Source organism: Balaenoptera borealis (genome assembly GCF_965194805.1).
Source record: "Balaenoptera borealis genome assembly, chromosome: 3".
NCBI classification, from domain to species: Eukaryota; Metazoa; Chordata; class Mammalia; order Artiodactyla; family Balaenopteridae; genus Balaenoptera; species Balaenoptera borealis.
In genome coordinates, this window is record NC_138866.1 from 113,534,049 (window position 1) to 113,554,194 (window position 20,146).

General features: G+C 37.3%; 1 protein-coding gene across 8 annotated transcripts in view; it reads right to left on the reverse strand.

The window, feature by feature from the left end:
- DPP8 (dipeptidyl peptidase 8) overlaps positions 1–17,107 on the reverse strand; it is a 62,173-nt gene extending 45,066 nt beyond the window's left edge. For 3 of the 8 annotated variants that reach the window (XM_082383298.1, XM_082383302.1, XM_082383304.1), the window contains exons 1-3: positions 15,031–17,106; positions 12,482–12,751; positions 7,723–7,835 (exon numbers count right to left, since the gene is read on the reverse strand). In XM_082383298.1, coding sequence (XP_082239424.1) covers positions 7,723–7,835; positions 12,482–12,751; positions 15,031–15,067 — 420 coding nt within the window. In that variant the 5' untranslated portion in view covers positions 15,068–17,106. Of the gene's footprint in view, positions 1–7,722; positions 7,836–12,481; positions 12,752–15,030 lie in introns of all 8 variants that reach the window. The other 5 variants (XM_082383303.1, XM_082383305.1, XM_082383299.1 and 2 more) reach the window with 4 other exon arrangements.
- Between the last annotated feature and the right edge of the window lie 3,039 nt (positions 17,108–20,146).

A 20,146-nucleotide genomic window follows, 5' to 3' on the forward strand; every position in this document is an offset into this window, starting at 1 on the left:
AAAAACCATTGAATTGTATACTTTGAATGAGTGGATTGTATGGTATTTGAATTATATCTCAACAAAGCCAGTAAAAAAATTTTTTTAATGGAAAAGCTTATTCTATGCTAACAGTAATCAAAAGGAAGCTAGAGGGACTATATTAACATCAAAGTAAACTTCAGAGTAAAGAATATTGCTAGAAATAAAGAAGGTCATTTCAAACCAAGAAAGCAGTAGATTTACGAATAGGATATAACAATCCTATCCACTTATACACCTAATAACATAGCTTCAAAATATATACTAAAGGAAAAACTAATAGAATTGCAATGAGAAACAGTCAAATCTACAATTATGGTTGGAGATTTCAACATTCTCTCTCAATAACTGATAGAACAAATAGAAAATCAGTAAAGACATAGAAGACTTTAACAGTACAATAAACCAATTTGATCTAATGGTCATTTATAGACCCAACAAAAACAGAACATATATTCCTTTCAAGTGAACACAGAATACGTACAAGGATGGACCACATTCAGGGCCATAAAACAAGACTTAAAAAATTGAAAAGATTTAAGTCATACAAAGTATGTTCTTGGATCACAGTGGAATTAAATTAGAAATCAAATTTCTGAAAAATATGCTAATATTTGGAAACTATATAGTACACTTCTAAATAACTTATGGGTTAAAGGGAAATAGGAAGTGTTTTGAACTAAATGAAAATGGAAATACAACATATCAAAATGTATGTGCTACAGCTAATGTGGTACTTAATGGGAAATTTATAACATTAAGTGCCTATATAAGAAAAGAAGAAAGGTCTCAGACTAGTGACCTCAGCTACCACGTTATGAAACTAGAAAAAGGAGAACAAACAAAATCCAAAGTAAGCAGAAGAAAAGAATTAATAAAGTTTAGAGCATAAAATGATGAAATAGAAAAAAACAAAACGACAGAGAAAAATAAATGAAACCAAACTGATAAACCCTTAGCCAGACTGATCAGAAAAAAAAAAAGGCTGGGAGTGGAGAAGACACAAATTACACAAAATATCAGGAATAAGAGAGGGACATCACCAAAGATTCTTACAGACATTGAAAAGATTAGGGAATATTATGAAACTTATGCCAATAAATTTGATTACTTAGATGAAATGGAAACATTTCTTAATAGACACAAACAACCAAAGTTTTCTCAAAAAGAAATACATGATATGAATAGCACTACATCTAAGGAAGAAATTGAATTTGTAGTTAAAAACCTTTCCACAAAGAAAATTACAGGTCCAGATGGCTTCACTGGTGAATTCTACCAAACAAATTCTAGAAAATTAAAAAAGAGGAAATAACTCCCAACTTATTCCTTGGCTAGCATAACACTATTTCCAAAATCAGACAAATTACAAGAAAAGAACACTACAGACCAATATTCCTCATGAACATAGATATTAAAAAAACTAAACAAAATATTAGCAGATTGAATCCAACAATATTTAAAAGGATAATAAATTAGAACCAAGTGGGCTTTATCCCAGGAATGCAAGATTGGTTTAACACTCAACAATCAAGTGATGTTTTGTTTTACCATATTAACAAATTAAAAAAGAAAAACCCTTTTCACAGCAGCACTATTTACAACAGCCAAGACATAGAAGCAACCTAAATGTCCATTAACACATGAATGGATAAAGAAGATGTGATATACATACATCACAGAATGGAATACCACTCAGCCATAAAAAAAAGAATGAAATAATGCCACTTGCAGCAACATGAATGGACTGAGAGATGATCACACTAGTGAAGTACAGAGAAAGACAAATATCATATGATATCACTTATACATGGAATATAAAAAAAATGATACAAATGAGCTTATTTACAAAACAGAAAGAGACTCACAGACATAGAAAACAAACTCATGGTTACCAAAGGGGAAAGGTGGGGGAGGGATAAATTAGGAGTTTGGGATTAGCAGATACAAACTACTATATATAAAATAGATAAACAACAAGGTCCTGCTGTATAGCACAGGGAACTATATTCAGTATCCTGTAATAAACTCTAAAGGAAAAGAATCTAAAAAAGAATATATATATACATATATATATTTATATATATCACTCTGCTGTACACCAGAAACTAACACAACATTGTAAATCAACTACAATTAAAAAAAAAAAAAAAAGTGAGAAAGCACTTAGAGAGTTAAAGAAAAATACTAGCAATGATCAACCAGAAATTGAAATTAGAAAACAAAGCCATTTACAATAGAATAAAGAAATATGAAATACTACAGATAAATCTTATGAAGGACTGTGCAAGACTGGTACATTGGTTGCCTGTACCACTGAATGGGTGGGTAGGGGAGAATACAAACCAGTACAAGGAAACTTTTGAGGGTAATGACTGAGGTAAGGGTTTCACAGGTACATCATATGTACCTCCAAATCCATCAAATTGTACACTTTAATATTTGCAACTTTTTATATGCCAATTATACCTCAGTAAAGCTTTAAAACATGAAACCATATAAGAAACCATATAAAGCACTGGATGAAAACATGGGTAAATTATTTTATAACTTGGGTGTAGAAAATCTGTCCTATGACAGAAGACACAAATTCTTGAAGCAATACCAAAAAGATGGATAAATTTTATTACACAAAAATCTTCCACATGGCGTGTGTACACACACGCACACACCATAAAGAAAGTAAAAACACAAATTACAACTTCAGGCAAATATCTGAAACTATATCACAGACAAAGGGTTAATATCTCCAGTATATAAAAGGCTCCTAAAAATGAAGAAAAAGACCAATCACTCCACAGAAAAATGGGTTAGAGATAAAAGATGATCAACTTTGCCTATAAAAGAAAAGCAAATTAAACTACACTGGGATACCATTTCTATCTATCAGATTGGCAAAAAATCCAAATGTTTGACCACATACTGTGTTGGAGAGTCTCTGGGAAAACTGGCACACTTATACCTTACTGATGGAAATTCAAAATGGCACAGCTCCTATGGAAGAAAATTTGATAATATCTAGCAAAATTACAAAACCATATACATTTTGGTCCAGTGATTTCAGTTCTAAGAATCTAGCTTAAACATACACTGGCAAACATGTAAAAAGCCCAAGCCATTTTACTGCACTACTATGTGTAATACAAAGATTGAAAATAACTAAAATGTCCATCAAGAGGGAACTGGTTAACATGATTTGTCTGTACAACACAACACAGATGTAAAAAGAAATAAAGATTATGTATACAGTTGTCCCTCAGAATCTGTGGGGGATTGGTTCTAGGACACCCCCCACCCCCATGGATACCAAAATCTGTGGAGGCTCAAGTCCCTCAGACTATAAAATGGTTTAGGACAGCTGGCCCTCTGCATCCAAGGATGCTGAACCTGTGAATATGGAGGACTGACTATATATTCTTACTGAGTGATTTGAAGGATACATTGTTATTTGAAAATTGCAAGGTGGAGAAAATGTATACTGTATGTTACTATTTATCTAATGGGGGATAGGAATATCTATGTAGTCGCTTATATTTTTAAAAAAAGAAGGATAAGCCATTTAAAAACACAAAGATTATCTAGAAGGAGAGGGGGAGAAATAGGGTAGAGGAGACGGAGAGCTTCTCTGAATACTTCTGGTTTTGTAGATCTGACTTTGGAACCATATAACTATTTTCTACCAAAATTAAATTAAAAACAAAGGAATTCCTAACACTTGAAAACAAAATGAAGCAAATGAATCTAATTGTATAGAACTGATAGCATGACCACACAAAGAAGACCAATTCCAAGTTACTGTTAAGTAATCAGCACTGATTCATTTGTTATTTTAAAACTGTTTTGGGTGTAGTATGGAGTAAAGCAAATGAGTAATTATACTGTTGTTTAAAACAGGACCTTTGGCACCAGAGAAAGAAAATTCGTATGTAGGATAAATGAGGTTAAAGAAAAATCCTGTAGTGTAATATCTTAACTGGATATATCAGTCTGACCTTATATCTTATCTGAATTGATATGACTTCATGGTGATCTGTACATTTCAAACACACACACCCAAACACACACACACACACACACACACACACACACACACACACACACGCACACAATGTATGTATTCCTTAGTTTGCCCAATAAAAAGACCTAGAAACAATTAACAACACAATAATAATAAGCATCTCTAAGAGACCCAGATCATGGTCTCTTAACATCACTTTCCCCTAAAGGAACTAGAGAGAAATGGCTGATTCTAAGCATGGGATAAGCAATGTGAAAGATGATCATGACACATCTTCACAGCAGAAAGCAAGAGCACTATCAACTATTACCAGGGTCATGTCAAAAGGATTTGACATGTCAAGTTGAAAAGGATTCCAACAGCCAAAAATAAGACATTTGTACAATAAGAATAATAACTGTTAATGCATCAAAAGATACCAAACAGGTTTACACTGTAAGTTTATAAAGATACAAAACAAAATACCCTCCAAAACCCCTAACTGATCACGTATATAAGACTGTAGAACATAGATTATTTGAAAAATGGGAAATAAAGGAAAAGAAACATCCTGCCTTTCTATTGTGATCTAGAACTCAGAATAACTGAATAGTTGTTGAACAGCAGTTTTCTCTTTATAGAAGTTTTTCAGTTAATAAATGAAGAAGGAATGATAAAATTTCACTGTTTTATAATGGATCTAGGTAATGATCAAAGGGTGCTATCATCACAAGAAGATAAATAAGGCTCTATATGACTTTTGATGGAGGCATACAACATTGTCTATGAAATATTATTTTTTTAATTGTGGTAAAATATATATAACATAAAACTTACTATCTTAACAATTTTTAAGTGTACCATTCACTACTGTTAACTATACTCACACTGCTGTGCAACCCATCTCCAGAACTCTGCCATTTTGCAAAACTGAAACTCTATACCCATTAAACTCATTAAACAGCAACTCTTCATTTTTCCTTCCCCTAGCCTCTGGCAACCACCATTCTAGTAGTCTATTTGACTACTTTAGGCACCCCATATAAGTGGAATCAGACAGTATTTGTCCTTTTGTGACTGGCTTATTTTACTTATCATGATATCTTCATGGTTCAACAATGCTGCAACACGTGTCACAATTTCCTTCTTTTTTAAGGCCATATAATATTCCATCACGTGTATTGGGTTGGCCAAAAAGTTAGTTCAGATTTTTCCATGAGATGTTATGGAGGGACTTCCCTGGTGGCACAGTGGTTAAGCATCCACCTGCCACTGCAGGGGACATGGGTTCGAGCCCTGGTCTGGGAAGATCCCACATGCCACAGAGCAACTAAGCCCATGAGCCACAACTACCAAGCCTGCGCTCTAGAGCCCACAAGCCACAACTACTGAGCCCACGTGCCACAACTCCTGAAGCCCACACGCCTAGAGCCCATGCTCCGCAACAAGAGAAGCCACCGCAATGAGAAGCCCACGCACCGCAACGAAGAGTAGCCCCCATTCACTGCAACTAGAGAAAGCCTGCGCACAGCAATGAAGACCCAACACAGCCAAAAATAAATAAATAATAAATAAATAAATAAATAAATTTATTTAAAAAAAGATGTTCTGGAAAAACCTGAACGAACTTTTTGGCCAACCCAACATATGCCACATTTTGTTTATTTATTCATCTGTCCATGGACACTTGGGTTACTTCCACCTTTTGCCTATTGTGAATAATGCTGCTATGGATATGGGTGTAGGATTATTTGTTCAAGACCCTGCTTTCAATTCTTTTGATCTGTAAGTATTATTGGGGGAGAAAAAAAGAGGAAACCTGGGTCTAATGAAGCTTCGAGATCTGACTACCTATTTATATTTACAGAGAATATAGGAGACTGAAGAACATATCAAATAACACCACAGGAATACAATCAGCAAAACAGATCCTCTTTCTTCAATAGATAAACTGCAGTGGGGGAAAAAAGGATGGAAAGGAAAGCAATAGATTAAAAGTAAGAGAAACTTAAGAAACCTATCAATCAATTGTAATATATGAACCTTACTTAGATTCTGATTTAACAAATCAAGTGTAAAAAAAGAGAAATTTAAAAATCAGGGAAATTTGAATATTTTATATGAAGAAATGATCAATGATTTTTTAAGATGTGATGATGTCTAAAAAGAATCTATATACTTTAGAGATACATACTGACTTATGTAGGAGTGAAATGACATATTTGGGAACTCTTTAAAAATAATCCGAGATGTGGGACTTCACCGGTGGTGCAGTGGATAAGACTCTGCGCTCCTAATGCAGGGGGCCCGGGTTCAATCCCTGGCCAGGGAACTAGATCCCACATGCATGCCACAACTAAGAGTTCTCATGCCACAACTAAGGAGCTAGCAAGCCGCAATTAAGGAGTCCTGGAGCCACAACTAAGGAGCCCACCTGCCACAACTAAGGAGTCCATGTGCTGCAACTAAGGAGCTGGCGAGCTGCAACTAAGACCTGGCACAACGAAATAAATAAATAAATAAGAATGCCAACTCTCTCTAAAAAAAAAAAATAATAATCTGAGAAGTAGGGGTAGGGATTGTGAGGGAGGACTGGTAAGGCTACAGTGAAACACCGATGGCAAAGATCTGATAATTGTCAAAACTAGTTTGCATAGGATTCTACTTTTGTATGGTTTGAAATTTTCCATAATAAAGCTTTAAAAAAAAAAAACAACTCTGACTCACTAATTTGCAATGTTTTCCATGAGAAAACCACCATTATTTCAGTTCAACACACTGTTCTTAGAATAAGGAATTTTTTTGTTTTAAAGAAAAGTCACAAACCAATGTAAGAAACAACATCCCTGATAAATAGTTGCAGTCAAAATGATTAGTTGTCATGGAAGTTTTTTTTTTTTTTTTTTACTTCCTAAGAGAGATATCACATTTTAGTTCATTTAGTCCAAATATTCTACTCAATATTCAATGTAAAAATAATAAATGAGAACTAAAAAGGCAAACAATCACACCCAAACTATCATCTTGTTCTTGGGATGTTTTGAACCATTTACATATTGTCTAAAGACAAAATATTGAAGGAAAAAAAAAAAAAAACCTAACCTTTGATTTTACATAAATTGAATTATGCTATTTAGAAACAAAAACTGAACTTAGTACCTTTATTTAACCCTTACATTAGTACTGTTACTAAATATGAGAACTACAAATTCAATTTATAGATTTGAATAAAAAGCTTTCTGGAAATATACATTACTTCTTTTATGTGAACAACTCTCCCACCAAAATGTGAGAACTACATAACTAGCAAGTTTGTAGAAGGGAAAGATGGTTAAACAGGGAGAAAGGTAGTCCAAAAAAAATCTGGGGACTTCCCTGGCGGTCCAGTGTTTAAGACTCCGCCCTTCCACTGCAGTGGACACAGGTTGATCCCTGGTCAGGGAACTAAGATCCCACATGCCACGCCGTACTGGGCGGCCAAAAAAAAAAAAAAATCTGAATTGTATTATCTACTATCCCTAGTTTCAGATATTGAGAATTAAACGAAATTTCAGGGTCAGACATGCAAAAACATAAAAATGTTTTAATTCCTCTTGATTCATATCTACTTCAAATATAAAACCCCAACTGAATTTCTGTCCCTAAACAAACGCAGTATCTAAAAACATACACAAAACCATAGGAATAACAATGTTAAACCCTACCTGAAAAAGATCCAAAAGAGGCTTCCAAGAGAGCATTAAGACTGCTGCTCTGTTGATGGTTTTGGGAATTTCAGAATAAAACAGTGTATTTTCTCTGTTCTCACCAGACATAGCTACAAAAGAAAACAATCATTTTTTGTTATTTTAAAAAATAGCAATCTACCACAATTGTAGTAGTAAGTATATAATGCCTTCTATATACTGCAAAATTTTGTACTCTATGAGACCTATAATGAATGTTAACAAGTAGGAGATGCACATGCCATATGCCACAGTAATTTTCTTCAATAAAACCCAGGCTCCCAGAAAAATCCTCAGGTTTCCTTTTGATATTCAAATTTTAGTCCCTCTCAAAACAAACATAAAAGTGTATAAGATGATGTAAGGGTAAGTGTTACTTTTAGTTTTTTTGTTTTTTTTTTTAAATTGTTAGTGTCTTACAAGTTGGCAATAGACTCATTAGATTACAAACGGGGGTACTTTGTGACAACTTCAGACTACCAAGCTTCTTCTTTTTATGAATCATTTAAAGTATTTACTTAGAAATATACATAGGTCTAACAATTTGAGTTCTTCTTCACTATAAATGTTCTACCACTATAATCACTAATAAGTTTCAAATGAAAGTACATTCATATTAAAACAACACAGAATCCGATATCTGATTTGTTAAAAGTCTCTTTATCCTTTATTCGAGAATTGTGAAAGAAAGAGGTCTACACTAAGTAGAAGATAGGTCTATTCTGTGAAATCATACAATAACTGAATGGGAAGATCACAGCAGTGTAGAATAAACTACATACCAAAGAGAAGTAATAGAAATACAACATGGTTATGAAGAGGTGAACCAAAGAAAACTCAAAGTAAAACAAAGTCCTTCTACTCTAAAAGGTGCTAGAAAGGTATCACTTCCAAAAAAGCTAGGGGACAGTGAAGGAAAGAGAAAATAAATCACACAGGAAGAACAAAAACTCCCTCTCTAGTGGAACAAATCCTCAGCCTTGTGTTTCTGATAATGGCAGAGAAGGCAGTCTGTGGAAGGGCATGGTAACTTCCATGCTAACCCTTGCAAAGGTGGGGGATGACTCCCCAAATACCTACAGATTCCTTTATCCCTTTATTATGCTAAACTTTTCTTAAACCTTTCTTAGTTTGTGTTGCCTTTTGGAGTAAAAAGTCAGGTATCAGCTGATATTTACTTCAGCACTTAGTTTTGTCTTAGATCTATTTTGTACATTCCACAGTTACTTTCTTACATAATTCTTAAGACTGTAGTCACTTATCCATACCATTCATAATCTTACAAAATATGATCATAACCTCCTTAAGCCTTTTCCTTCTAAGAGCTTTCAACCTGCAAATATGAAAAAGCTGGTTCTCATCTATCCTCAAATGAGAGCCATCCACAATCACTTCAAATGCCCCTCTTGAAACTGCTCCTTGTTCCATAATGCCTTCCTTGGCTTCAACCTTGACCAATAAAAATTTCCAACGCATTCTATGTACACACACACCAGTTCTGTATAAACACAAAATGACCTTTTCCCATTGTTTCTTTCCTGTTGACACACTATTTATTGGTGTACGATATATATTAAAATTTCTGAAACAACAGATTTACATGGAAAAATATTAATATTCAGATGGATATAAAAGACTTGAGCAAATGAAATGGCATACAACTTTCTTGAAAAGCTCAATATTTTATAAAGATTGTCAATTTTCCTAACTTCATCTATAAATATAATGTAATCCTAAAACAGCATAAATAGGATTGGGAGAAAGGAGCTCTAATCTAATTTTAAGTTCTCACAGAAAAACAAGCAAACAAAAATAATCAAGAAAACTATGAAAAAGAGTGATGAAGGGTGACTAGTACTATAAAATAGTAAAACATCTAAAGTTACGATAAAAATAATAATAGTAACAGCAGCATAACATTGGCACTTGATTTGACAGACAGATCAGTGGAACAAAATGAAGTCCAAAGTAAATAAAGATTTCAAAAAATATAATTTGGAGCTGAGAAAGCCTTTCTAGATGTGATGCAAAACTACATAAAAAGTAAACATTTAACTACCAAAAAAAAAAAAAATCAGATTTCTACAGAAGGGCAAAAGGCACTAAAGGCAAAAGACATTAAATCTCAGGGAAAAATACTACAATGCGTTAATTCCCTTCTTGTACAAAAAAGTGCTTTATGTCAACAAGAAAAGCACCCACAACCCAATAAAAAATAGACAATGATTACAAACACATCAGTCACAGAAAAAGAAATACAAACGCCTTGTAAATATGGGAAAGGATGCTCAACCTCACTCATAAGAAAATTAAAACTACAATGAAATATGGGGATATAATGTAGAGCAATACTATATTGCATATTTGAAAGTTGCTAAGAGAATAAATCTTAAACGTTCTCATCACAAGAAAAGAAAATTTTTTATTAACTATATGTATGGTGACAGATGTTAACTAGACTTACTGTAGTGGTCACTTCACAATGTATATAAATATCAAATCATTATGTTGTACACATGAAACTAATATGTCAATTAAAAAAACAATAATAATTAAAAAAAAAATTACAGTGAGGAACTGCTGTTCACCAATCAGACTGGGAAAGATAAAAAGAAGGTTTATTACTCACTATTGGTACAGGTGTAGAGAAATACATACTCTGAGACAATGCTGGCAGGGATGTAAACTCTATAACCTCAATGGAGGGGCAATTTGGCAATATCAATAAAAATTCAGAATCTGTACACCTTTTGTCCCAATAATTCCACTCTTTGGAATTAGTCCTATTAAGTAAATTCACACATGTACAAAAATGATCTAATACAGTGATATCTGCTCCCTCATTTTTTGTTAATACCAAAATAGAAAAACCTAAATGCCCATTATTAGAGGGCTGGTTAAGTAAAAGATGGCACAGTTATATAATGGAATACTCTGGAGTTGCTTAAAAAAAATGAACCTATAATTACTAATGCGGACTCATGCAGAGAATATCTCTTTAAAAAAAAAAATGTCAAACAGCTTTAGAGGAGGGGAGAAAGCCTATTTTTAAAAACTTAATAAACAAAGGCACATTAGCAGGTCGGCCCTCAGACACGTCTCTGGCTATTCAGCCCTTCCTTTCCCACCCAACCCCTAGCTGTGGGACTCAACTCAGGCCTCAGTTCCTCCAGTGTTCCCGTCTCTCACATCCTTTCTTCCTTATTCTAACAACCGTTCATTCCCTTCAGTCTCTGGGTTAGGAAAATAAAATAGCGTGACTACAGGAAGGAAACTCCAAAATTTATGGGCTTGTGATTCCATTTCAACTATTGTACTGGGAGTGAAATCCCTTTCTTTAAGCAGTTTTAATGGTTATTTCATAAACATTTTTGTGAGACATTTGTTTATAGTTAAGAATTATGGATGGTATGGCTATAATTTTTAACTATTATACTAAATATAAGGGTTCCCCCCCTAACTGTGCCCAAACTCTCTTCCAACCAAGCTGCCTGATTTAGCAAGTATGGATGGGCTTTTCTTATATTGCTTCTCCAATCTGAGGAAAGTCTGACTTTCTGCCTCCGAAAAAAAACATAGCATAAGTTTCTTGAGAAAGATATATATATATTTCCTACTCAGATGACTTACCTAAATATTTTAGCATCATCTCTCAATAAATGTGTTCAATGAGCGACAATTAATGAATAGGCCTTTGGGACTTAAGCTAATACAAATAATAATTACCAGTTGGTGAATGCTAGGCAGCATACTATAATTTACAACTATTATTTCCAATCCTAAAAAATAATACTGTAATGAAGACAGCTGCTTGGGGGATGGGAATGGGGTCTACAAATTTTTTTTCTTTCCCTTTTTAGTTTCCTTCCTCAAACTAGCCATAGCCAAACAATAAAACTTGGTTTGGCTGTACAAGAACAGTATTGTGTTTCTTAGTATTTATTTAAGTTGGAAATGTTTTCATGTAAAATGTTTAATACTTAAGACAATCCTATGAGATAGACATTAACCCTCATTTGATAGATGAGGAAATTGAGACCCACAGGGTAAACAAGTCAGCAAAGAGCTGATACCAGAGCCTAGGCTTCTGATTCCAAGACTAGCTCTTTATCCACTGCCCTGTGTCTATATACGTGCTAGGTTAGTCATTTCTTTCAGTACTAAGCTGTGCCTAAGCGTGATAGTTGTTCAGGATTTACTACCTATTCCTTTTACCACAACATCTTAGTAAAGGATTTAAGGTGCATAAACAAACAAAGAAACAAAAATGTCAATCAGTGGTATCGTACATTTAATGAAGACAGACCTTAAACCTGGAGTGAATGGGCTCAGGAAGAAGAGACCAAAACCAGCCTTGGTTTAAAAAAATGAAAGCAGTAGCTGTTGAGAGTGGGAACAAACTACTGGTTTTATTATGTGTTCCTAATCTGACCATTCCTAAGGAAAGGCATTTTGAACTAGCTTTAGGAAGAAGTAATATCTAGCATCTTTACTTTGAAAGTAAGATCATGATCAATTCATGATTTGTTATGTGCAAATAAAAATCAAGTTAATGGGACAAAACAAAATGAAAACAGCACCAAAACTGAAGTTCTTCTAATTATTTTTTTTTTCCTTTGGTGGAACCATCACTGATTCATTCACTTATTTATTCACCAAAATTTGAGTGCCAATTGCATCTAGCCTCTGTTTGAATTAAGAAAGGATTTCCTTTCAGAAACTATGACTTCATACTCACCAAGGTAATAGATCCTGTCCGAATGAGGCCCATCTGGATCATTCCTCTTCACAAACATAAAATCATGTGGTGCCTTAGCCATCATGTAGCCATGATATTTTCTGGTATCAGCAAGCAGCTTTTTAAGCTGACTCCAGGAATATCGCTCAACATAAAACGGCTCCAATTTAGGCCGATCCTGTGATTCAATATTCTCCTCACACTCTGCAGTTTCAAAGATCTCAACACCAAGCTGTTCTGTTTCCATCGCTGCTGCCATGTTGCATTTTCCTAGAAAAATAAGGCACATGAAGTTCACAGGTCTGCCTTCTCTTATATTAATCAGAATGACAGTCTGATAGGGCCCCCCAACCCCCCCAAAAAAGGGGAAAAAATGCTTTTCAGTACAGTTGCAATTAAACTTAGTAAGAAAAGCAATAGCTCCCCCTTTTCTTTAAAAATGAGATTAAAAAAAAATTGAGGTCATGTCTATTTCACAGTTGACTATAAATCTCTTGGGGAACTTTTATAAAAGGCTCTCCTTAGGTATCTCTTGCCAAAACTCCTTTTTCTTTCCCACACTGGAAGGAAACGGGCCATATGCCAGTTGGCTGCTATGCTCCTTCAAAGAGCATGTCAATAGTGAAGCTACATGTGCCAAGGGAGTTAAGTGTTTTTGCACTTAAAAAAAGTAACTCATTTGATAAATGTGGACTTCTTCAGAGAACAGAAATAATCACAACCAATTAGAACAGTTATAAAATTGTGGCAAACAATGTACTTCTAATAACCTTTCCAGGGCACTTACCCAAGATAATATAAATACTGTTTCCTTTTAAATGAGACTCCAAACAACAAAAGACCTAACTGGCTGGTACATTTTTTCTTTGCCTTTTGCTCTTGCCTAAACATCACTATCTGATGATCCCCTGTGTAACTCTATACTATAAGGAATTTATGTGACTATTACTACAGATTATAAAACTTTTACTCTTATGATTAAATGAGGAGAAAAAAGTGGCTTTAGTTGTAGTTTATGCACAAAACATTTAATGTTTGTAATATCAATATTTTGATAAAAGTCCAAACCCAATTTACCACTTCAACCCCAAAGCAGTATTAAGATTTCATCTACTAATGATGTTTCTTTCATTTTACAAATCCAGAAGAGGATGATTTTTTCCTTTATCTATTTCAATATTTAAATGTAACAGGTGCAAAGTATCAGAGAAAATAACAAGAAGTGTTATTATAAGCCACTGTATGATATTCTGACATGCATTATTCATAACGCTACCAAAACGGAGCAACATAAACAACCATTCTGGGGCAACCTGCTCTTTTTGAACTAATAAATGTCCGAAACATGTGGACTTAGGAGATAAACTAGATTGCATTTGTGCAACCAATTCACATAATTATTAACTACTTCTACAACAAAAATCAATACATGGCTGTATATTTAACATGATGTCTTTTTTAAACCTTAATTTCACAGGTTAACAGGAGTCCGTGGTAGAAACTACCAACCACAGAGAAAAAGTCATTAGCAGGTATGGGTTGTGAATTAGTCCATCAGGTGTGCTGGTGTGCTATACGGCATTCGAAAGGAACAGAACTGTGAGGCCACGGCCACAATACTGTGTCTTTTTTCAGGCTACAGTGAACTACACTACCGTTTTCAATATAACAGTAGCAAGAGCAGCCAGAAAATCTACTGGAGAGTTCTATAGGTATACAACTTGTAATATTATTACAACTGGGCATTTACCTCCAATGATTGAAATCCAAACAGCTCAACAGAGGAAAAGTCATTTAGCTCAACTGGTATTCAGCATATTGATATTAAGTAGCAGTACATGACAGTAGTGGTTGTTTGCCCATCTAAAAGCTGGTGGAGGTCTGTTTTCTATCAAATGTGTCAATGGATCTAGTTTGATTCCTAACAGAGTAAGGGATAGGTGAGACAAGGAGATATACAAACTGGGCTCATTCTTCTCAACTCCCCTTGTGTTAAACTTGGAACTTCAGCTCCAAACCACTGCTTGAAACAATAGAGCTTGGGGATGGAACAGGGAAGCTCAGACAGACTTCCCAAGCTTACTGCCCAGCTTCTTGAGTCATTATTTTGACATGTCTCTTACATAAAAGTTGCCATTACCTTGCACTTAAGCAAAACTATCTGGTATTCCTAAATTGTACTAGGTCCCTGGACTCACTATTTCTCTGACTCTCTACATACACACACACACACACACACACACACACACACACACACACACTTTATAGTTCAAATGACACTATTCTGTATTTTATGGTCAATGTATATCCTGCATTTCCTAGGCTAGACCTGATATTACATAATTTTAGTAATTTACACAAATGTGTAACTGACTGATTTAATTTCCAGATTTCCATAACACCTTACATACAAATACATTCTCGAAATATGTGACCCGAGTTTTCTAATTGCAGAAATTAGAAAATAGGTCAGTACATGTTCTTAGCACAGTGCATGTATTTCACTGCCCCACCTACCTCTTCACTTAAGGCCCTTCGCTGGTGCCTACCTGATTGTATTTTCATCTGTTCAGATCTCTTCCACATTCAAAGAGATCTTTTTGAAGTGACTCAACTTCAAGCATAGATCCCTCTGCTCATCCTGCTCTCTTCTCACAGGAGTCTTTCCTTTTCTCACCATCCAATCCTGCTCACCAGGATAATGAAATAAGATATAAAGCTGTTGATCATTATTAAAACGGATCGTATGTGCCCAAAAAGATTAAACCTAAAGTCTCAAATAGTACTTGAAACTGATGCATATGTTTTTTGATATAATATACAATGCCTGAATTACTCTGTATCTGCATTTTAATTATGAAAATTATAAACTGATTTTATTTCAGAAATGTATAGCCCGATTTACTCCAAAGAATATCCAAACGGTAGTGTAAATCCTGACATCCGGACACATTAAAAGATAAATTATGGAAGAACATTTAAAAGTATAAAAGGCATACAGATGTGAGGTTACTCAGTGCCTACTGCAAATCTTCAAAAATGATAGATGATTAATAATAAAATTTATTTCTATGTGCCTGGTCCTGTTCTTCTGCCTTTTACATAATAACCAATTTGTATTATTTTACAGAATACATATTTAGCTGACTGGAGACAGAAGAGACTCAATAGAATAACCACTAAGAACGACAGAGCAGGTCATTTTTGCGGAGAGAACTAACTTCCAGTTAACATCAAGATTTTCACAAGATAAAGAATGTACTACCCATTTTCAGTGCATTCCATTTTGGCTTATTTCCTTTCCACGTATACTCTGAAAATAACTGAACTAGGTAACTTCTCTAGAAACGGAAGTGTTAAGTTTGTTGAAATTCTGGCTTAGTAAAAGAAGAAAAGCAGGGTCTGTGATTATACCTGTCACTTTTTTATCGGTTTTAATTCTGGGCTCTCGGAACCCAGATAGGTGATGGAGAGAGATGTGGCTCAGTGGCAAATGGAGGGAAAAAAGTGAAGTTGTGCTAACACAGCAACAACGGACTACGATGTCAAGACACCTTCCCATTCACTAAGCCCCTCATTCAGAGAAGAGCATGTAGGGTTAGAAAATAGCCTCAGGCCTCTTGAATTTGGACCCACTCAAATGTCATTCCTTAATTTTTAATCCAGGCGCCAGTCTGTCCACTTAAACACCCCAAGCCTCGTTGAAGCCTAGCTATTTCACTCGTCAGCTAGTTGAGAGGTTCATTATCACAAAGTGGGCAAAGATCTTGAAAGCTAGAATGCGGAAGAAGAGGAGAGGTGTAGCAGAGAATATTAAGAAGGGGGACTGGGGGGATGCCAAGTCTTAGAAGAAAAGTGTGTGAGGGGAGAGGTTTGAAAAAAAAAAAAAAAAGGAAAGGAAAGCACCTATCCTGTGCCAGGTAGATGAAATAGAATGAGAAGGGGCCAGTAAACAAGGAGGGAATCGACCTAGAGTGGGGCAGTAGAAAGAACACCAGCTGGGAAACCAGAAAATCTCAGTCCGAATCCGATCTGCCACAGTCGGACTTTAAGCAAATCCCTTCGCCTCTGTGGGCTTCCGTTTCTCATCTGTAAGCCCGGACAATACCCGGCTCCCAACCCCAGCAAGGCTCAATTAAGATAACGGACATGGAAGTCCGGAGGCCAGCACCCAGCGCTCAGGGGGCGCCCAGTGAACGTTGGCTGACTCGGAATCTGAAAGCCTGGGCTTCCTCTTCCGGCAAGTGGGGCCCCGCCACCGGCTGTGGCCCGCGCAGGGCGGCGCGCCGGGTAAACCGCAGAGCGGGCTAACCGGGAGAATGCGCCGGGCGGTTCCTCCGTGAGGCGGAGAGGCCCGAGTGGGCTGGGGCGCAGGCCTAGCGGGCGAAGGGGAAGGAGAGGGGGCGGATACTGCACCTTCCCCCCCCGGCCCCGCCCGGACCGTCCTGACGCGCGCTAAAGACCGGGCCTGCGCCGCTTCATGCCGCGCGGCCTCCACTCCCGACCCGGGGGCACCGGCCTCCTTGGCTACGGCGCCGGCGGTAACCGAAGCGGTGAACGCGGCACTTAAAGGCGGCGGCGGCGGTGGCTCCAGCACTTCCGGTTTCTTGCGCGCTGCCCTCCAACGGGGGAAGGCGCAACGGGGCCAAGAAGAGCGCAGCTCTCTGCTCGGCGGGGTTCCCTTACGACAGTGCCGTCTAGTGGCCGGAGGAGCGAACGAAGCGCGGGAAGGAAACTGGGCGGGGGTCGGGGACAGAGAAGAAATCCAGAAAGGGGCAGTAACTTGCTGGAAATCACAGGACGAACTGTGGCACGTCCGTAGTCATCTATTTTTTTCCTTCGACAAATATATATTGAGTGCCTCCTATGTGCCAGGCAGAGCTGTAGACGCTGAGGATTAGAACACGGAGCAAGCCAGGCAAAAATCCCTGCCCCTTCATGGGGATGACACGGAGAGGGAAGGACCAGGACCTTGGGGATTTTCTGGGTGTCTTATTGTTATGGTGGAAAGAAACCTGAACTTGGAGTCAGAAAGCTTGGCTCTAGTACTAATTAATGACTTTCATCAGGTCAGTCTCTTTGAGCCATGGTTTCTTTATCTGTGAAACAGATGTACTAACGTCACTTAATTGCACTTAAGGAAAACCACGTGTGTCATACAAACACATAAAGATGAAGAAACTGGGGCCCAGGGTAGGGAAGTGAGTGGCTTGCTATTATCAGAACCAGAGGCAGGTCTCTTGACCCACAAGTTATTTCCTGTTCTACACCATACATTGGCTGAGAGAAAGAGAAAAGGGGAGCCTCGGGAGATGACTGGGAAAGTGGAAGGTGTAGAACAAAACAGTGGACAAGCTGGGCCTTCCCTATTTTCTATTATTACAAGGAACCATTTGTCAGAGGTGTGTGTCATTAGGCTTTATTTTAATAAGAGATCCATCTGGGTGCCATGTTCTACTCCTCAGTATGCAATTATTCACTCTGAGGTTAAATGAGTCTTTGCTCAGGCTTTTTTTTTTTTCAGTTGAGTTCCCCTAAAAGTATAGTCATGTTTTCACTGGGATTCCTCTATGAATTTTGTGCAAAAAAAAAAAAACAACAAACCCCCAAACAAAAAAACACCTGAAAGTAGGTTTTAAGGCTTTGAATGCAGATGCATATGCTAACAAAATACAATGAAACATCTTGCACTTCATTTCATTCATCCAAATGTTTACTGAATCTCTGCCATGTGCCTGTCACTGTTCCAAGCACTGGGGCCACAACAGTGAATAAAGTAGGGAAAATCCTTGACTTTGTGCAGTTTATATTTGAATAAGAGGAAAAAGACCTCCCCAAAAGCAAAGAAAAAATATATAATTTTATGGAATTAAAAAAACAAGCTCCAATAGATAGTCGACAAGGACCTACTGTATAGCACAGGGAACTCTGCTCAATACTCTGTAATAACCTAAATGGGAAAAGAATTTGAAAAAGAATAGAAACATGTATATGTATAACTGAATCACTTTGCTATACACCTGAAATGAACACAACATTGTTAATCAACTATACTCCAATAAAAAATAAAAATTTTTTAAAAAAGAGAGAGATTGGGCTTCACTGGTGGCGCAGTGGTTGAGAGTCTGCCTGCTGATGCAGGGGACACGGGTTCGAGCCCTGGTCTGGGAGGATCCCACATGCCGCGGAGCAACTGGGTCCGTGAGCCACAACTACTGAGCCTGCGCGTCTGGAGCCTGTGCTCCGCAACAAGAGAGGCCACGATAGTGAGAGGCCCGCGCACCGCGATGAGGAGTGGCCCCCGCTTGCCGCAACTAGAGAAAGCCCTAGCACAGAAACGAAGACCCAACATAGCAATCAATCAATCAATCAATCTTTACAAAAAAAATAAAAAATAAAAATAAAAAAAAAGAGAGAGATTAACAGTAAACCTCAGGGGAAAACAAAACAAAACACCATAAAAAAAGAAAAAAAGAAAAAAAAAGCTCCAGAGAGGTAAAGGATGTGCTGAAGTCATATGTCTAATGACAGACAACTAGATTTGAATTCAGATTTCTTGGTTTTCAGTGTTATTTTCTCTTTCTATGGCAGGGTTAAAAAGCCTCTAACCCTGAGAAATCTGTGGGGGGAACATCTCCATCACGCACCCTGGCCACCTTGCATGTATCCACATAGGCCTCCTAGGCAAAGGCTGGAACCAACGGTTATCTGAGTTGTAGCAGAATGCTTTGTGATCTTTCCAGAACTGGAAAGGAACAGTCTTATGAAGACCTTGAGGCAATCTCCCCTGGGAGGCTGTCCTGGGACAGCTTCTCATCCCCCCCTCCCAGGTTCTGATGAGGTGTGGGCTTTCTGCCCCACCCCCATCAGAACAGAGCTGAGAATATAAAAACCTAGAACTGGCTGCAGCCTAGAACTGGCTCCTCAGAAGCCAGTTATCCCAGAACTTACATTGCAGTCACCTGGCCCCTTCATTTGCTTCAGTAGTGTCCTTTTTCATATATGGGACAAGGACCACTGGCACCTTGATGCATTCTTCCCTTTGTTATACATGTAAGTAATAAACTGTCTGAGGCTAAACTGGCTCCTTGGTTTTTTTGTTTTTTGTTTTTCGTGGCATGTGGGATCTTAATTCCCTAACCAGGGATTGAACCCTCACCCCTGCATTGGAAGGGCGGAATCTTAACCACTGGACCACCATGGCAGTCCCTAAACTGGCTCCTTGTATGTTTACTGGCTGAATCAGTCAGGCCTGGGCCTTGCCAAACTTCTGTGTGCTTGACAAAGCCAACTTAGCTATATTATGCTGCCCTACACTCTAGGAACTCCTCAGGAAAAGGCAAGTTATCTAGCACACGTGGTCTGAATAAATAGCATGGTGGGGTTGATACAAATCCGTCCCTGCTGTAGACTGAAAAAAATCGCAAAGCATCATGAAACAATCATATTTTGACATAATGGACAGCAGGCAGGTAAGTGTGAGTGAAAGCTAGGGTGGACAAGTGAGAACTCTTCGCAGGGAACCCTGGGCTGCATCTTGAAATCAGCGCCTATTTGAAGTAATCAGGTCCTCATCCAGTTCTGACCTCATGTTTTAGAGAACCTGACATCTTTTTACACGGAGCCTCATCAGAGACCAACCTGTCTCCCACTCCACGATCTTCA